Below are 21,412 nucleotides of genomic sequence, written 5' to 3' on the forward strand. Positions count from 1 at the left end.
ACTCAAAATGAGGTCGTTTTCTAACATCTGAAATCTAATCTGATATGAAATATTCAATCTAATATTCAATATTGACTCAGAGGTACTGAGTCAATATAAAATATAATATATAATTAACAATCCCACCCTTCCATCTGTTCTCCCAAGGGGGGAACGCATCTGTTCTATTATTACTCACATTATTATTAATTATTAAATTATTATTATTAATATTTTTATTCTTCACTCCATTCGAAACATTATTTGCTGTCGGGAGGCTTGAAAACGGTCGGTATGGACCCAATCATTAAAACAATTATATTGTCCACTTGGTTAAATTGTAGGCATTTGTAGAAAATTATTTATTATTTACAATAATATTATTTCAGTGCTAATTCAAACGACTGGCGGCAGCTGCGCTCTGCCGCGTTGCTTCCCGGCAGCGCTTGACGCTCGGGTCCATTTTCTTGTTTGTGTTTTTTGACTAATTTCCTCCCAATGAATTTAGTTTCTTATTCGCTCAAGTAACTGAATTTTGAAGAAGAAATATTTAACAAAAATTAACTCTACGAATATGAATACGGTTGATAATAATACGTTTATTTTTTTATACGGTTAATCCCGTATCATCCACGCTGCATTTTGTTTGCATTTCGCAGTAATATAATATGTTTATAATCACGCAGGAATTCATGATAACGACGGTAAAAAAAATTCAAATTTGATTCCATATCGCAATGTTAACACCGCAGAGATAAAGTTAACTGTTACCCCGACTCTTTGACCCTTCGGACACATGGTCATAAGGTTCATTTTGGCACATCAAGACAGACATTGTTTCAAAAGGGGTGGGACTTGAACCCGATCTGTGTAGGTTTTAACCCGTGCAAATGATAGCTATACCCATGGTAAATGATAGCTATACACACGGTAAATGATAGCTATACACACGGTAAATGATAGCTACAGAGCTCATGTAAAATATCCACTTAGTGAAGCTGACTGCTGGTGCAGGGCGAACGGTTCTGTTGAAGTGAATAATAGCAATACAAACGGAGCCTTCATTAAAAGGTCCCTGAAAAGCTCTTCTTGACATAAACGCTTGGAAATGAACTAACTAAGCGACTCGGCCCACTGACTTGCTTAATGGAGAGACGCCATTGAAGAACCTCGCTCTGACGAACTACCATTTATCCAATTAAACAGCACTTACAAAACTTGTGTTCTGCAGAAAAGAACTTGTGGATGTGTTCTGAAAAAAAGGGTTAAATAGGACCGCTGCTCGGCGAATGCTAAACGCAGCGTCTTTTCGGAGCGTCTGAATGAAGGCGGCGATAATTTCAATCTAATTTGCAAGTGAACGGGTGTGTTGGTGATGGTGTGTTGGTGATGGTGTGTTGGTGATGGTGTGTTGGTGATGGTGTGTTGGTGATGGTGTGTTGGTGATGGTGTGTTGGTTGAAATTACACATCATATCATTTGTCTAAAAGTCATTTTGCCTAATAGGCCAAAATGTCCTATTTATATTAATGGAATATTATCATATTATTACGTTTACATTAACATAAATATTGTGAGGAATAGTAAGCGAGATAGGTTGCTGGTCTTTTATAACATTAGAGATAATTTTATTAATCATTATTCATATAAAAATTCACGAATATAGAGTTTCTTACTGCCTTCATAAGCGCGTTTTAAGATAGACTGGAATTATTTTACTAAATATTTATAAATTCAAACTAGAATAGAATAAGTAGCTTGCTTTCTACTATCAGTTACGCTTGATATTTTCTTTTTATCTTAGAGAACAGGCCAAAAATGTATAATTAAATTAGCAAGTAGTGAAAATATATAATTAAATTAAAAATCTGTTTGTATTTTAAATCATTTAAATGCTATTGGTGAATATTACGGCTTTAAATATCAAACCACAAAATTCTAACTGTCTTATAATGTACATTTTATTCATATTTTATAATTTTTATGTTTTATAGCGTGCATCGAACTAATAATTAAGTATAGTATATATAAAATAATTCATTTTACGTGTGTTGTCCCAACTAATTATTTATTGAAATTTCTGTACAACTATTGACAATGTCTTTCATTTATCAGTGACGAAATTTTAATTATAAATTTGATTTTGGCCTGATTAAAAAATTGCACTTAAAAATCGTTAAGCATTATTGGAGTTTAATAATTGCGATAGTTACCAAATCTTTAAACTTCTTGATTGGAAGGTCATTAATATTTAAAAAAACCAATTATATTCTTATTCAATATTTTTCAATTAGTACTTAGATCTAAAAATTTTGAGCCAGCATGTAAATGGTCTGAGCCGGAAATCATAATTTTATTTCAACTTTCACTCAATAATTATATGGTCATGGTCTCGGCCGTAGCTTCAACATCGTAAGTTATGTCCTATGGAAAACAAACAAACGCTATTCAAATTATCGGAATTGGTAATGAAGACAACGTATTAGACTGCAGCCCCCGAAAGGCTACAGACGTAAGCACAAAGCCACTAAGTTAGCGATAATTGAAGGGTTGCGCTTGAGACGCCACAGGGGCGGAGTACGCGCGTGTTAGTGACGGTTTAGGGGCAGTTTAGAGGCGGTGGACGGGGGTTTTGGGGGTGGTTTAGGGGTGGTTTAGGGAGGTTTTAAGGAAAGTTTAGGGGTGGCTTAAGGGTGGTTTAAGGGCAGTTTAGAGGCGGTGTAGGGGGCTTTAGGGGGTGGTTCAGAGGCGGTTTAGGAATGTTTTAGGGAAAATTTAGGGGTGGCTTAAGGGTGGTTTAGGGGCAGTTTAGAGGCGGTGGAGGGAGCTTTAGGGGGTGGTTCAGAGGCGGTTTAGGAATGTTTTAGGGAAAATTTAGGGGTGGCTTAAGGGTGGTTTAGGGGCAGTTTAGAGGCGGTGGAGGGGGCTTTAGGGGGTGGTTCAGAGGCGGTTTAGGAATGTTTTAGGGAAAATTTAGGGGTGGCTTAAGGGTGGTTTAGGGGCAGTTTAACAACGAAATATGGGTGGTTAAGGAGAAATTCAGGGGTTGTTTCGGGTGGTCTATAGGGGCGATTTAGAGGCTGCGCTAACAGTATAGAGACGAGTAAACAAGGCGGTAGACGCCTCAGGTTAGAGAATCGAGACGCACAGATTGTCATCGCTGCCAACGAGGGGAGCTGATACTTGGAAGAGCAGTAAGAAGGCGTGATGTTGAGCCTGGGGGAGCAGTAGGACGTCGTAATGTTGAGCCTGGGGGAGCAGTAGGACGTCGTAATGTTGAGCCTGGGGGAGCAGTAGGACGTCGTAATGTTGAGCCTGGGGGAGCAGGAGCAGTAGGACGTCGTAATGTTGAGACTGAGGGAGCAGTAGGACGTCGTAATGTTGAGCCTGGGGGAGCAGTAGGACGTCGTAATGATGAGCCTAGGAGATGAATTGGGAAGAGTTTCTCAAGAATATAAAATGTAATTCGAGTGATTGCTTTATGTCGAACTGACTATGAATTTAATGTCCGAAGAAAATTAATTACCGAGAAATAATTTTTCTCTTAAGTGTCGAATTTGGTTTTTAATGAAATCAAGAATCTCACGGGAAAGCCTTTAACTGAAGTTGTTCCTGAGTTAGATTGTTATTTTTCAACTCCTTTTTTGTTATGTTTTCTTCTTTGTTGGTCTTTATCATACTTCGTCTCCTCCTACGAAACTATGTCAAAAGAATTTAAAATGCTTTCATGAAACACATTTAAACCTGAAATAATTTAATATTTCCTTCAACAATTTGAAAATATTTGAAATTAGTTTTCATGGCCTTTCATGAAATTAGTTTTCAAACATTTTGACGATGGGATAGATACAAATAATATTTTATTTTAAGGTGGACAATAATCCTAGTAACACATATTTTGATTATAGGCATAACGATGAAAATGTGGAATTTCCTTAACAAATTTTGGGTAATGCCTAGGTTTCGGCTAAGGAGTAGCTACAACTGGCATGACGTTATTCTTTGCCTGCTTTGCCACACGAACAAAATCTGTTTCTGGCCTGAATCTCCTTTTAAGATATCATATCGTATCGAAATGTAGGGGGCGGTCAGCTTCTGAATTATGGACGCCTAGAGCTCGATTTGAAAGTAAATTAGCGACTTTATGTCCGCTTTATGAGAGGCGATTTGTGGAACGAGCAAAATAAGCGCCTGATTACGATTCGTTCTATTCCCTGGTAACGTGGGACGAGTGCGCGGAACGCGTATTTGGCACCTGATACCTTCGGGATGGACGCGGCCGAATCTAAAAAGTGCGATGAAAATGTTCCTTCCCTACCCCCTTTATACTGGGGGGAGGAGAGGGGGCGTTTCATTGCATACATTACCTTATGCATCGCCAGATCATATCCCTACATTCTACCCCATTTACCAGTACCAAACATTTTCTCTATTCCGGGCAACAAACATCCACCTCATTCACCAGTAAAAAATATTCTGCAACATAACCCATTGTTAAGCGTTCTCTCATATAACACCCGTATCGTGCATTTTACCACATATACAACAGTACCAATCAATCCTCCCGCTATTATCAGTCTTCAATGTTCCCACACAACTTTCACATACTACAGCCTTGCGGATCTACAAGGGTCAACTTTATTGCATTGACCTGATTTGTACAAGCCATTTCAACAAGGTGCGTTTTAAATGTGGTAGCTAATAACTCTATTCACAGGGTGGAATGACTAATAACATTCATTATTATGAATGGTTGGCGGTAATGCAATTCTTTGCGAGACCCGCATGCATTCTATTACCGCAGACACGATGGCATAACAGCCAGTATTTAATTTGATAACGGCTTGTCATTTCGCAATACGTCGCTAGAGAGTTCCGTTCAACGAACTGTTTTGCACGGGTATATAAAATTCTTTCTACAGTGGCTTCATTTGTTACCAATTTTAATATATTTGTTGATGTATGTAAGGTTATCGAAAATGGAACCATTGATATAATTGCTGATAATAAGGAATGTGAGGGATCATGGAGGTACCAATAGTGAAAAAAATATGAAAATTATTCTATGGAGAATGACGGCGCATTTGAATTTCGAATTTTCCATCCCTACACTATCCATGAATTCACATCAAACTTCAGGCCTTGGTCCTAAACTCCCTGTCTCCACACTCCCCACCACATCCACCCACACCACCCATTAACCCTCCCCACTACACCCCCGTCACCTTACACCACCCATCACCCCTCACTTCTCGTACAACAGCCCTCACCCCTCACTCCTCACCCCTCACTCCTCACCCCTCACACGCACCGCATGTAATCGATTGCTCGCTCGTGTGCAACGATTTGCAAGGCAACAAATAAAGAGAGACACCTCGTCGCGCTCTCTTTCTCTCTCGCTTCCATTTTTTCTCTCTTTTCCCTTTTAATCTCTTCGGATTTTAACAGAGAGCTCAAGTGACAGTGAATGGTGAACTGTAGTCACAATAATCTAGTATCCAGGGTCGGATTTCCAATTAACCTATATTTCTGTCATCGGCATACCGATCTCGGCTGCTAACAAAAGTGGTATAAATGAACAATAATAATGATTAATGACAATGAAAAACAATGAATGAACAGTGAATGAGTAAAATAGGGCGAGAATCTTCGAGCAATAGGTGGAAAATTCCTAGATAATTGCGTCATGAAACGATATAGAGATACTGAAATGTTGAGTCCAAACTCCGTGGAGTTTCACCAGACATAATGTGGCTACATTATATTAATATTATATTATATTATATTATATCATATTATCTATAATTCAATACGCAATATACATCTAACAATTTATACAATATACAATATATTTATTATGAATATAATTAAAATGAAGGAACTTATGAAACTCAAAATATAATTAATTCGTAAGTAGCAAACTGTAAATTATTGCTTCTGATGTGAACACGCACGTATGTTGCGAGTTTAAATTCTACAAGTAAATAATTTAAATAACAAGTAAATAATTTCATCGGACTGAGGCATGACAAATTGATTGTAACATTTATTTTTATGCAAATTTGATGAGATAACCCAATTTTAATTCAGTAAAAAGTAGCCCCTATGTTACTTATCACTAATTAAAAATTAGTTACACTTCCATGAATTAAAACTTAACTTAATTCAACGTTTAAACGCTTAATCAACGTCAATTCAACGTCAGATTCTAGATATGAGCAAAACAATCACTGGATTTCAGCACTGCGAAAACAAAATTTAAAATCCCGGTTTTCGAAATTTTCGTCCACATTCTTGCATTGAAACATTTATCAATGATACATCAAACTTGATTGACACCTAATCTCGTATCCCCATATCACCCCATTGTCCCCCAAACCCTACCCCCTCCTGGTAACACGTGGCATGTTTTACACCCCACAGCGTGCAGGAAATTGCGTAACCCGAACTCCGTATCACCAAACCACAATTTGCGTATAGGCAAACCGCGTGTTTATGTCATCACAATTTGCGTACAAACAAACATACGGGCTTTTTATTATATTTTCAATGCCGTAGTCTAGTTTCTTTTGAATTTATAAACTAATTATGAGATACTTAAACTAATTTTTAATTATACCCATAAACTATTAATTGATTTTTAGATAGAACGTTTGTCTTATATATAAAATAGAATACGCAAAATTTTATATATTAGAGATAAATTAGCTATTGTGTCATGTATTATGTGTATAATATTTATTGTTATGATATATATTATGAATATATTAAAATTGTTATCGCATAGTCACACCGTCATGTAGTGTAGATCGATTATAATTTCAATAGCCCATACAGTGTCACACACAACACATAACCTATACACCATACACACTCCACACCCTCACACACCCCACACACCCCTCCCTCCTCACAGACGGCAGTTACCTCACAATTCTTTTGTCCGATCCTCTTATGAGCTTTAATTTTGAGTTTCCCCGCTGTCGGTTAGCGAGTAAATTGCCTAAAGAGGAGAGCCTCCTCAAAAACTGGGATCTTTTTGAGTAGCGCTTGAAGTGGCATATGAGGTGACGACTCGAGTGCGCTTCAAAATGCTTCAAACGAAGCGCCATGGAGCACAAACTCCACGCCTGCTCCATCTCCAAGGAGTAACTCCAAATTGTTCGGATAAACAGTCCCCTAATGGATACAGAAACGCTACATCCTTCTTATTTTTCTTCATATTATTATTGTTCTCATTTTTCTTTGAGTTTTCGACAAATTTTGGGTTTTTTAGCGATAGTTTCGAGGATGAAAAGGAGGCTTTTAGAAGAACTTGCAGTTCTCAGAAGTCTATGGCGGAAATAACCTCGATGAGTTAGAACCTATTTATCCCGGTTTCCGTTGTCGGTACAATATTTGTTCAATAGAAATCTCTATGTAAACGATATACGAATAAACTTTACGCGCGTTGCAAAATTGCAGATCCTATGTTTTGCTTTTTATTTTTTTGGCCATAATGTTGCCGTCCGCAGTATTATTGATTTTTGGTTTAGATTCAGTCACTTCGAAAGCTAAAAGCACAAGAAAGTTATTTTTTCCTGTTTATGCACAAAAAATATGGGATATCTTATGTTTCTGTTCTTGAAGCAGGCGACACTTATCCAATACTATTACTAATCGATACTAATAATACCAGCGATACTAATCGAATAAAAAGAAAACCTTTAATTATTAACCACGATAATTTCTTCATCTGCAATAGCCTTTTTATGAAAAATGTTTAGGATATAGTTTCAAAATAGTGACGGTCTATTCCCCACAACACACGCAGCGAGTGGCCGTAGAACTGATACGTCCTTTTGGTGAGCCTAACTGTGTCAGGATGACCCACGCAACGGCGTATAAGTGTGTCGCTACCTAGACAACGTCTCACTGATTTTCCTGATTTATTATGATTTTATGTTTTATTATTTATTCTAAACATTTTCTTCATGAAGGCACCCGTGCGTCAAAGTGAAAAATTCATGCCAAATTTTGAATGAATCATATTTATGTATATACTATCTATATGATTTTATTATAAAAACATTAAATTAAAATCGTCTGTCTCCACAAGCAACTTTAATCAAAACCTAATTATTATTATTATTATTATTATTATTACAAATTATTAATTGTAATTATAAAATAAAATTTATAATTACGTGTAATTTAAATTTTTCATATTGATAACGGTTAGTAATAATGCTTCAACATTGAAAATAATGTGAATAATAATGTATTTGCTAAAATATTATAAGTAATAAAATAATAATGTACTTGTTGAAATAATAGTTATTCATAGTAATAATATTCCGTTAATATCGCGTCCAATTCCGGGAAATTATGAAAATCGTAGCTGTCTCAGTTCATGCAATATTTATTGCTTGCTGCCACGCTTCAAATGATGTTAACTTATCAATTAGCGCTCTGAATTTTATTTATATCGTAAATAATGTATTCACATCAATGAATACATTATGAACGAATTCCCTAATTTTATTTGGTATTTCTTATGTTTAGCTTGGCTCTCATCCGACTTCAAAATGTTGAAAATGTGACTCTCATCAGACTGTTCTCTCACACGGGCACTGTTCTCTCACACGAGCACTGTTCTCTAACACGAGCACTGTTCTCTCACACAAGCACTGTTCTCTCACACGAGCACTGTTCTCTCATATAAGAAATGTTCTCTCACACGAGCACTGTTCTCTCATATGAGAACTGTTCTCTCACACGAACACTGTTCTCTCATATGAGAACTGTTCTCTCACACGGGCACTGTTCTCTCACACGAGCACTGTTCTCTCATACAAGAACTGTTCTCTCACACGAGCACTGTTCTCTCACATGTCTCGTTCTCTCACATAAGAACTGTTCTCTCACATGAGCACTGTTCTCTCACATGAGTATGTGAGTGATGCATGTGCTGCTAAGCGTGACTTAAACTTTAAAGTCTTTACAATTCCCGAAGTCGGCTCAAACAAATGTAGGCGCCGGCGGCACTCAAAGGATCTTTTATGCCGTCTTTGTGGGGCGAGCTTTTCAAACTGGGCAGCGTTTTGTTAGCCGCTAAAGGTGTTTCCGAAGTTTTTGTTCCTTTCCTAGAGAGATTCAGACAAGATGGATTAGGCCTCCAGATCGAAGAACAAACTTCTTATCTAATCGAAGAACGCAACTGAATTACTCGCTTCATGAATACAAGTTACCAGGGTAACATTGTGATTATGTTGCTTGAGGTAGCTATGTTTTTGTTCCTTTCCTAGAGAGATTCAGACAAGATGGATTAGGCCTCCAGATCGAAGAACAAACTTCTTATCTAATCGAAGAACGCAACTGAATTACTCGCTTCATGAATACAAGTTACCAGGGTAACATTGTGATTATGTTGCTTGAGGGTTACTGTGAAGTTGTGGTAATAGTGCTTCATTGTACGAGTACCGTTTAATGGACTTCCGTGTACTGAACCTCGTCTTTGATGATATCGTTATTCATCTCTCTCAGTTCATTCATTTTAATACGGTTTTATTTACTTCAATCAATAAGCTTGATTTTTTTACTGTAAAACAATACACCAAATTAGGTCAAACATGAACAACTAAAATCTCTATTAAAATTTGGTAAACTTTTTTCGCTGTTACCGTAACAATGCTATTAGATAGGCCGTTATTCAGCGCTCAACGAACGAAAAGTAAATGAAAGGCATTAATTAAGTAGCATAGATAATAAATATTCATTCATAATTCTGGATAAAATATTAACCGCGAAATTAGTGATAACGCTGCTGCTTGAATATATATAGAACCAAATTAGTACAAATACATCTCTGTCCCAGCACTCGGTGTCTGTCCCATCACTCAACACGTCTATTCCATCACTCTCCGTGTTTGTCCAACCTTTCTTCCTGTCTATCCACCACTCTCTATGTCTGCCGACCGCTCTTCTTTCCCACCACTCTCCGTGTCTGTCCCAACTCTCTCTCTGTCTATCGCCCCTCTCTTCTTGTTCATTCCAGCACTCTCCGTGTCGGTTCCGTCACTCTCCGCTACTCCCCACAACTCCCATTCCATGATCACCACTCTCCCAACACTCTTCCCACCTCACCACGTCCCCACCACTCTTCCCACTCCCCACCACTCTTCCCACTCCCCACCACTCTTCCCACTCCCCACCACTCTTCCCACTCCCCACCACTCTTCCCTCCCCACCACTCTCCCCACTCGCCGCCACTCAATAAGCCCCTTTGTAGCACCTGCACAAAAGGAGTCTGGCACTTTTGGTCGCTTTATCTATAAGAGAGCGCGAGATATTTTCTTGCGATAGTGTCACTGGCGTAACATTAAAGAACGACACAACATTTCTATCTGAACCTCGGCGCAACATTAAATAGCGACACAACATTTCTATCTGAACCTCGGCGCAACATTAAATAGCGACACAACATTTCTATCTGAACCTATGGCAAAATTAAAGAGCGACACAACATTTCTATTCCACTGTCGCAGGCAACATTAACAACATAAACGTAAATTGATTCCCTCGTATTTGGATTTCCCCTCAAAAAATTTCGATTTCTGAATGCAAAACGAAATGCATGCCCTTGTTGTGGATGTTCATTTCTAGTTTAATGTTCGAGCGCGTATATGTTCACATTCAATGATGTGATGCTGTCACCGATGAATGTGTCTAATGTTACAATGACTCTATTGATGCAAAAATGATTTTAATGTTATAATCAATTTAATGGTGCAACAATGTTTTTAATGTTACAATGACTCTGAAATTACCATATTGATTTTGAAGTTACGATGACTCTGATGTTACAATATTGATTTTAATGTTACGATGGCTCTGGTGTTACAATAATGATTTTAATGTTGCTATAACTACTTAGCGATATTATGAATCTTATGGGACAATGAATCTGACTTTACCCTAATTGTAGGCTGTTTAGCCTGAAGCATTATTCAATTTGGACTAAATTAACACAGACACATCTGTGCTAAATAATATTATGTGACAATTATATTTAGATTAAAATTGATTGCAGTTGAGGTATTTTTGTTGTCATTATTGTCACTGAGAAATTTGCGTGATGACTCGTAGTTGATTGATGATTCGTGCATGATCAATGACTAATATATAACTAGTCATTAAATTTCATCACATATGAAGCCTGTAATTGTCTCTTACTTTTATTTACAAAAAGGCCTGTGTTCACACATAAGTGCAGCTTGAATGACAGCATGCAAACAGGAACATGTATGTTTAAATACATTTGAATCACAAGCATGTGTTGTTATCACTCTAGACTGTGTTAACACACATTTGTGTGTTAACAAGACGTACACAGGAAGCTTTTACCTCGTCCCTATGGAGTACACAGGGACACACAAAGCTACACATCACACACAGCCTTGGCTTGCCGTGACATATGACAAGTTTCAAGAGACTTAAAGGCGACGCAAAAAACCGCCGCCTTTGACACAACCCTATCGTCCCACCGTCCCTGCAGTCCCCGCCGTCCCCGCCGTCCCTGCAGTCCCCGCCGTCCCCGCCGTCCCTGCCGTCCCTGCCACGTCCCCGCCGTCTCTGCCGTCTCTGCCACAACTCTATCATCAATGTCAACGAAAAAGGGCGTTCATTAATCTAACGTTCACACGTTTACGACAAACTTAGTCATCGACAAAACTTAACTCAGTGCGTTCATAGGTTACTATGACTCCGTATATCAAATTATATTACTTAATCTATACACTTGCGATTGATTAAGTATAGTGGTACAATAACGTACAAAATCGCGCATTAGGCCCTGGCATAGTAGGATATGACCAGAAGACGATGGGTATATTACACTCGGTCAACTGAATTTGGCTGAATTAAGTGAAAATGATTCATGTTTACGCAGATTTCGATTAAGATTATCACTGGAAATTCAATCACATGATGTTAAACTTTTATGGCTTTGCGAATTTTATTTATTGGGATCATGATACCTTCGTGAACGTTATTTTTTGTGATGAAGTTAACCACATTTCCTCATTGTATGTCATAAAAATTGTGTCAAAAATAACATCGTGTCCATTTTTAATCTGTTATTTTTCATCATCTTAAGCATATATTATACCAGTGCAAGCATCTCTCATGTACGCAAGCACTTTATTACCTATATTAACATTAATAAACATTAATAAAAAAACAAAATTACAAGATTACGCAATTAATTCTCTAAAAGAAAATTAATTGTGTAATCTTGTAATATTGGGTTTTTCTTTTGTACAAACTACGGAGAATTTTTCTTGCATTTAAAATCATCATGTCGGTTTCATTATTTTTTTACCACTCCCGCGACGCAAACTAAAGTGCAACATTTTACATTTCATCAGTTACATTGTATTGCGGTAAAAAGCAATGCAAAGCCTCATGTGAATGTTGTTTCTTCATTTAATCTCCTAGACTAGGGTTAAAATCACCCACAATCATCACTAATTGCCATTTATACCGGGAAGGGCCACAGTTCATTCTTTTCCATATACCAGTGGAGTTGAATAGCATGACTATCATTATTTATGAACGCCTATTTACTCAATTAATTCATCCAGACTTAATAAATGAATAAATTATCATGGATATTATTAATTTAATTTTTTCATTTCTTTGTCACAAATTTAGATCGATTAGAATGAAATACGTATAGTAATACGGTTTACTATCACGTATTGGAAATGCGTGATAGTAAACCGACTATACAGTGAGTCACGATGAAACTGAAAGACCTCGAGTATCATCACGGCATGAATCTTCATCATTATTCATCATCTTCATCATTCTCTTCATCATTATCATGCCATCCAATCATTGAAAAGTAGATTTACTGATTTTATAGTTTTTTGGAGGGGAATTATAGTTCATGATTTTTCAGGTACATGTATTTCATTCCACATTTCTATATCTGTGTGTGTTATTCCATGATTTTACTTCAACGAATTTTATTCCATAATTTTATTTCCATGAGATCATGTTTTAGTCAATATTTTATTTCTTTGGTTTTATTACGTATTTTTATTTCTATGAGTTACCACGTGAAATTTTCATCCTTGAAATGCATGCTAATGATTTTTTCCCTACGATTTTTTCACTGGATTTTATTCCAATATTTTAATTCACTAATTTTAACGACCCATTAGAACCTTTATTTATACGACATCCTATTTTGTGAGCCGTTTTAATTGAAACGCGATTGTCCCTTTTATAAATTTTTGCGCAATTTCTCATGTAAGGAAGATGGAGTTATAAGTGAGTAGTCAGTTGAAAAGGGTCGCTAGTCAAATTGTTAGTAGTTAGTTGAATAGGGTCGCTAGTCAAATTGTTAGTAGTTAGTTGAATAGGGTCGCTAGTCAAATTGTTAGTAGTTAGTTGAATAGGGATCAGAGAAACTTGAAGTTGATGATGTCATCTGGCCGTCAGTCATACGATTTAATAGAATCTTGTACAGGAATTTGAATATATCTGATCCTTAATATCCACGAACATCTATGAATATTAATGAAATTGTCTATGAATGTTCATAAAAATGCAAAGCACATGCAACATTTCACTCGTATTAAATGAACAGCACTCATTTTTAGGTCCAATTATCGTTTTATACTTATGATTATTATTATTTATTATTATTATTATTATTATTATTATTATTATTAGTAGTAGTAGTAATGAAGGTAATAACACTTATATACGTAATATTTATTAATGTTCTAAAATTTCTTTTGAATTTTATTGAAAACCAACCTTAGCCAGATTCATGAACATTTGAGTGAGACTCAGATGAATACGAGTGAGTTAACACGGTTTAAGATTTTTTACAGCAACGCCGGTGAGAAAGCATTACGTTGCTCCTAACGCAATACAATAAATTTATCCATCTGGATAACGGAATAAATTCAACTGTTCTATGACGCAACACATTTAATTTAACTGTATCGTGACGCAACACATTTAATTTTTTCTTATCGTTACGTAAGCAACACACTCGATTCAACTGTATCGTGACGCAACACATTTAATTTAACATTATCGTGATGCAAAACAGCTAATTTAACTGTATCGTGACGCAACACATTTAATTTAGCCCGTATAGTGACGCAACACATTTAATTTAGCCCGTATAGTGACGCAACACATTTAATTTAGCCCGTATAGTGACGCAACACAAAATAAGCAAATTAGCGATGCTTTAGCTTTAATCATGTTACATAATAGGCTAATGTCACAGCCCTAGGATATCTCATATGTGTGTTCCATTTAATCATGTTCTATAGCAACAAAATACTGACTTCTCCGCATTATGATAAAGCAAAATAATGATTTCCAGTATTATGGCACAACACGATACTGCCTTTCAACATTATGGCACACCCCTCATGTCAAAATTATGGAATCTATATTAATTATGGGAAGAAAATTGCAAAGAATCGTAAATTGCCGGAAGGGCGGCAGCGTGAAATAAGGAATTAGATTAACATGCAGTTGAATAGCGTTAGGTCAGGTCACTCTCATGAATATCATCAAATAGCGTGAAGAGGCCTGATCACTCTCATGAATATCAACAAATAGCGTGAAGAGGTCAGGTCACTCTCATGAATATCAACAAATAGCGTGAAGAGGTCACATAAATATCGGCAAAACAAATAGCGTGAAGAGGTCAGGTCACTCTCATAAATATCAACAAATAGCGTGAAGAGGTCAGGTCACTCTCATAAATATCAACAAATAGCGTGAAGAGGTCAGGTCACTCTCATGAATATCAACAAATAGCGTGAAGTGGTCAGGTCACTCTCATGAATATCAACAAATAGCGTGAAGTGGTCAGGTCGCTCGCATGAATATCGGCAAATAGCGTGAAGAGGTCTGGTCACTCTCGTGAATATCAACCAATAGCGTGAAGAGGTCAGGTCATTCAAATGAATGTCGACAAATAGCGTGAATTAAAGCTTGTATTAGAATCTCTGGAATACTGCACACTAATTTCCTCTCGGGATTCAACAAAGAATATGAAAGAGAACAGAAGAAAATTCTTGAAGCTCCACTTTCCGACGAAAGATATTTCGTTAAAGATCAATTCCGAAAAAAATATCTATTTTTTCTTCACCAGTTGCTGCAAATATGGAACAGAATTGTGAAAATTTATGATTATCACTGGATTTTAATTATAAATTCTGAGCTGATAAACAGGATAATGTTTAAAAGTTACGGTGATTTTAACCGTGGAGTGTTATGGGAGTGTTATGACAATATTACAAGCGTCATTGTGTAATTACAATTACACAATGACTGTTTGAATAATTAAATTCGATTGAGGTTCAAACGTATTAGTGAACGTTTCACCTCGAATCTTTTTCATTCATCACATAAATATTAACAATCCTACCGATAAATAAAATTATTCATCGCTCAGCAATTACTTATTCTCCAATCTTCCTTCAATTTGCTCTTTTCCAATTGTCTTCCTTCAATTTGCTCTTCTCTAATCGTCTTCTTTCAATTTCTTCTCCTCTAATTGCCTTTATTTTTCTTCGATTATCTTGCTTCTCACTCGTTCGATTTTCAATGAGCCAGCAAATGAAGCGATCAAGCGCAGCCATTTAATCGCAGGCGGATATCCGGGTCGGGGAATTGATCCCCGACTGCGTTAAGATTGCCGGTGATTGCCTTTCCTCCATAGATTTGCATACAAAACATGAAGATTAATATAGAATATTATGTTGTGCATTGATGGTGGTAATTGATCCATTACAGAAATAATTTGGGTGATCCTTGCTAAAATTTTATGCTTGTGTTCCATTACAGGGTAATTAAGATTGTATTCTACCATTTAATTACGGTTATCCCTTGCAAATTCATTCAATTTTCGTGGTCCGTTAATTATATTTTTTCCGTTACAGTGTCAAGTATGATTGCCATTTACATAATTAATTTTTGCGGTCCAATAGAAAGTAAGATTTTTTGGTGCATTAAAGAATCAATTTTTGTATTGTTTCGCAGAATCAATTTTGACATTTAAAAAATCAATTTTAATGGCCATTCACAGAATTAAACTTAAAGATTTTATAATATTAATTTTGGTGTCCCTTGGCAAAATTAATTTTGCTCATAATTCACAGAAATAATTTTAGAGCTTCTTTACAGAATAAAGTATGATATTCCTTTAACAGAATATACGGCAACATATTGGTATTGATTATTAAAAATTCCCTAATATAAATAAAAATTTTAAAATTCACAACTATGCCATATTTTACTGACATAAAACGTATTTTAATGCAAGAACTTTAAATAATGTTGAATTATTAATTATAGGTTCTAATGAAACATGTTTTTTCAATATGTCAATCTTGGAGAGAAAAGTAGTAATTTTGGGAAAAGTGTCCGAAAGTTTTACGAATGAAGAAATTGAATATCTCATTTATTCTTGCGTGTTCATAACTGATAATCTGCGTTGTTCAAATAAAATCCATAATAAGTTACTGTCGCCTAAAATTAAAAGGTGAGAAACAAATATTTCAATTCCAGTTTCTATTTCAGAAGCCTCAGAAATGGTCTCCAGAGACACAAGATGGTTCCTGGTCACAGAAAATGTTACATACAATAAATAACACCTAAAATTCAAGTGAAATTTTCAAATTAAAGTAACTCTGATTGAAAACTATGGGCGTGTCAGAAGAGGCCAACCACTTATACATGAATATCAACTTATAAACTAGCCATTAGTTATCAGCTCGATATTCGGTTGAAAGATTTATTCTGTTTCATTTGAAAATTTTAAAAATAATTTCCCTATAAAAATCTACTCATTAAAGTTACTTTGAGTGATCTTTATTTGTTTAAAAAGCCGATTTAATGATTGATTTTAATTTTGCATGTGAAATATATAAACCATAAAATTATTAAGCTTTGAGCAGAACTTCAAAACAGAGACATTTTATTGAAATAATTCGCTTAATTAAACCCATAAATGTGCACTACATTTAAGTTATTGCACGGTCATTGCTGCACACTCGTGTGTGCTCATTTCCTCTTGCGTACAAAATTAACTCGTGTTTTACATTGAGAACAAATAAGATAAAAATATGTTTAATTTATCCTTCAATTATATACATCTGAATGAAATATACATGGTACTAGTGAGCGCGTCGATGACTCAACATTATTACACAAGTATCTCGCATTATTTTCATACACAAACCTCTCGTATTGTATGTACAACTATATTCCATATCATATCATGTACTCAAGCCTCTCGTTTTATTGTATGTTCACAAGTCACTCGTAATATTGTATGCATACAAGTCACTCGTATTATTGTATGCATACAAGTCACTCATATTATATCATGTACTCAAGCCTCTCGTATTATTGGATGTGCACACGTCACTCGTATTATTGTATTTACACAAGTCACTCGAATTAAACACTTGAAGAGCAAACAACACAGCTTTAAAACACACAAAGTCTACTCAGACAACATTTGTGTCGTCAGAGCGGGTGTGGGCGGTAGGTGGCAGGGCATTAAAAACACAAATGTATTTAAAATTATTATCTATACACGACATTGAAAGTTCCCTTTTAATCTTCTGTTGTATATGCATATTAAATTGCAGCCTCAAAAACTCTTCACACGGCCACCATTTCAACATACGGCCACAGTACATATAAATTGAATTGTTGAACAGTTTTCAAGTTTTCCATGAGCGGAAAACAATTGCTATGTTCATAACATCTAAGGTGATCGTAAAAACGTGCTTCATGGTAGCTCTCACGAAAAAAATTGCTAGATAATTAACAACATTTGGCCTAACTATCCAATAGTTATTCTTGGGTATGAGGCCTAATAATTAAATGATATAACGCGGAAATAAGATTGTATTAAATTTTTATCCCTAATGCCGAAGGGTTTCAGTAGAAATGGGCAAAAATGCGATGTATGTTGCAATATCACTGAATAAAATCAATGAAAAGACATACCAATAAAAATGACATATGAATATAAATTTAAGTAAATGACAAAAGACGTTAAAAAAATTCTTTTCAATGTTGATTCAACCAAACGACGTTTATTTCAACGCTAATTCAACGGCAGATGGGATATTGTATTTCTAAGACAACATGTTTGGGAAAACTACTACCATTGTATGTACCACCTGAGCTGTGGTTCTGGTTGCCCCAAGCATTATTTGCTTTACTTCATAATACGATGTACTTTGCTTCTTGAATATTTCACGATATTGTTTATATACATAGCAGAATAGTTGGACACAATTTCAATTTAAAAATAACGTATAGAAGAGTACAGGTTATGTCGACTCATTTCAGAAAATTTACGTTCTTCACAAATTGATCGAGATATTATTTGAAATAATTGATTTTACTCTATTCAACTAATCCAATTAATTAATTTTTCATTAACCCGTTTATTAATAAACATATAAATTCAACTGAAAAATAAGTACCAAACTCTGTGCTGACAAAAATTGTATCGAAATTGATAAGATAAATAAATAATATTAATGTCATCAATCAAAAAGATTGACAATAGCAATTAATAAAACCAGCAATAGAAATCCATAGAACTGAATTAACTGAAATTTTTAAGATCTCAATCAATGGCAAAGCAAGAGATGTCTGCAACAATTGATCTGCAACAAACTCTTCAGTCCGCACCAACAACTTCAACGTTCTAGTATCCCAGCATTGCAACATTTACATTTGTACACAGGTAGACCGACAAATATTATATAGGTACAGGATATAGTTCATAACAAACATGGTTATAGACATGATATTGTACACATTGCATAATTGAAGATCGAGAAGAAACATGAGCAAAAGCCTGGCAACTTTAGTAGATAACAGAGACCGGCCTTCTGAGCTGTTCCACGACAGGTGGGTACCCTGGGTACAGTTGGGTGGGCATTGACTGAGGTACACCTGAAAGAGGAGTGGGTGTTGATGCTGGGGTGATGATACCAGGGTGCTGTTGCTGTTGTTGTTGTTGTTGCTGCTGTTGCTGTTGTTGAACTTGTTGTTGAATAGTTGGTGAGTGTGGAGAAGGGGAGTGCGTCTGTTGGGGCAACTGTTGAGGCTGCTGTTGACTTTGGGAGTGGAGTTGTTGCTGCGCGTTCTGTAACTGTTGTTGTTGATGGTGAACTGCTGTTCCTATAGAGGATATTCCTGAAAATAGTGATGATGCTGACTTGGAATATAGTGAAGAGTATAAAGCTGACACATGTGACATATTGGACATGCTGTTGGCCATTGACACCCCTGGGATTGTAACATTTGTGCCCGGTAAAGCCACAGAAGTGGGCATGTTCAGGTTAGACATATTCAAGTTTGGCATGTTGAGATTAGACATATTTAGGTTGGGGATGTTAACTGGACTTGCGTTTTCAGAGGAAGGTACTGTTGCCGAGATGAATGGTTTGTAGGAATCCTGCACGGCTGCCAGCTTACTGAAGTGCTGAGGATCAAGACCGGAGTAGAATGGATGGGCCAAGTGACTGGAAAAAAAGCGTGACTTGTCACCCGCGAAGTCCAGAGGGGAGGGCACGGTTGGGGTGGAAATGTAGGTCTGGTGGTAGGGTCCAAAAGTGTCAAAAGTCGTGGTGGCCAGGTAAGGTAGAGGGAAGCTGTAGCCATTCTTCTGCAGGGTTTTTGGTTTCCTTCTTGGCCTGTACTTGTAGTCAGGGTGTTCCTTCATGTGCTGGGCTCTGAGCCGCTTGGCTTCGTCGATGAAAGGACGTTTGTCGGTTTCACTTAGCAACTTCCACTCGCATCCCAGTCGCTTGGAGATCTCTGAGTTGTGCATTTTAGGATTATCTTGCGCAATTTTGCGACGCTGCATACGCGACCATACCATGAAGGCGTTCATGGGTCGCTTGATGTGATCGTCCTTTTTTGTCAAGGGGTTCGAACCTCCCGAGGGGGACAAGGAAGATGGAGACGGCACTGTGTTCATCATGGAGATGATAGGTCAAGATTTCGTAGTTTAAATCTTTAAATGTGAAACAAAAGATTCGATTGTTAAATGAATCACTGCACACTCTTGCTCAGTAAATTATTTCACCAGTGTTATACAGTTTAAAATATTCAATGGGAAATACCGTTGCACATGTTACTGCACTGTCACAACTTTTTTTTGAATAGAATACTCCGTGAGATAATCACCTTCGTCTATTGTATGCCATCATTATTTGTGACTATCACTAATGATACCCAGCATCATTTGATGTTTAATGGGCGTAAGAATGCTGGAGTGTAGACTTTGTCTTAAGTAACTGAGGGTCTCACAAGCTCCTCTCAGACGAACGTCGGCAGAATAATACGCACACCTTAGATAAGGACGTGGCAGCGCCGAATGATCTACGCCAGGTCTTACAAGGAAGACTCCAGGTCCTGGACTGCAGGACTGACCAATGATTGCTCTGGAACAGGAAGGCCCCACCTTCACGGTTCCAGGCTCCACCATTCCAGGATGCGATCTCCTCCCCCGATTCCAGCGCCGCTGTTTGCCGCGCCGCAAGTTCCCGAACCCTGGGCGTATTAATTGACGTTCGGTGGCCTCATACGCGCGTACTGCGCGTATCAAAAGCGTTAAGTGAAGCCTCGTCCAAAGTATGTGATGCCACGAGATCTCATGGATGTTTTCCTAGCCTCTATCACATGCTGCACTTTCCACAGTACAAGTTCGCTGGTCACACGAGGCGGGGCCAAAGGGCCCTCTAATCCAGACCAATTGTGCGGCGTGTAGCAAGAATGTTAGGTGGGTTAGCCACACAATTGGCGCTGGGTGCTTAGACATAACCTGACACAATAGGCCACATGATTGGCCCAAGACACTGGAACTAAACATGAGCCCCGCTTTATTTCATTGGTTAATTATGAGCAAGAACTATGGATTGTCGTTGATCCCATTGGCCGCCAGCGGGCATTCCAGGGCAGCGCTATTCTGTGCACCGGACGACCGGAGCGACAATGCAGTTATTCGCTTGTCCTTATAATTACTGTCTTTTACTGCCACGCTTACAGGAGTACTTAATATTTTACTGCCACGGCTATATCATTACAGCATTTTACTGCCACAATTATATAAGAACTGTATTTTACTGTTTTAGTCTAAGCGTCGTGGATTTTTTCTGACCATGTCATAACTGCATTTTAGTGTCACTGATGTCATTACTGACTTTTACAGTCACTGGCATATTATTACCGTATTTCACTGTAACAGTAAACAGATACAGATTTTTTATTGCTCTGGCTATTTCGTTAATGCGGTTACTGCCACTGGTATATAATCACTGCATTTACCTATCATAGCCTCATCGTTACCGCATTTACTGCCACGATGTAGCCATTA

The 21,412-nt window shown here is 37.0% G+C and overlaps 1 protein-coding gene across 1 annotated transcript; it reads right to left on the reverse strand.

Moving 5' to 3' along the window:
• Positions 1-18,468: 18,468 nt before the first annotated feature.
• Positions 18,469-20,435, reverse strand: LOC108674627 (transcription factor Sox-14). The gene has a single exon (XM_018162591.2). The coding sequence runs from the start codon at positions 20,015-20,017 to the stop codon at positions 18,896-18,898; it is 1,122 nt and encodes a 373-aa protein (XP_018018080.1). The 5' UTR covers positions 20,018-20,435; the 3' UTR covers positions 18,469-18,895.
• Positions 20,436-21,412: the final 977 nt, after the last annotated feature.

The sequence above is a fragment of the Hyalella azteca genome, unplaced genomic scaffold (genome assembly GCF_000764305.2).
Source record: "Hyalella azteca isolate HAZT.00-mixed unplaced genomic scaffold, Hazt_2.0.2 contig7830, whole genome shotgun sequence".
Taxonomy (NCBI): domain Eukaryota; kingdom Metazoa; phylum Arthropoda; class Malacostraca; order Amphipoda; family Hyalellidae; genus Hyalella; species Hyalella azteca.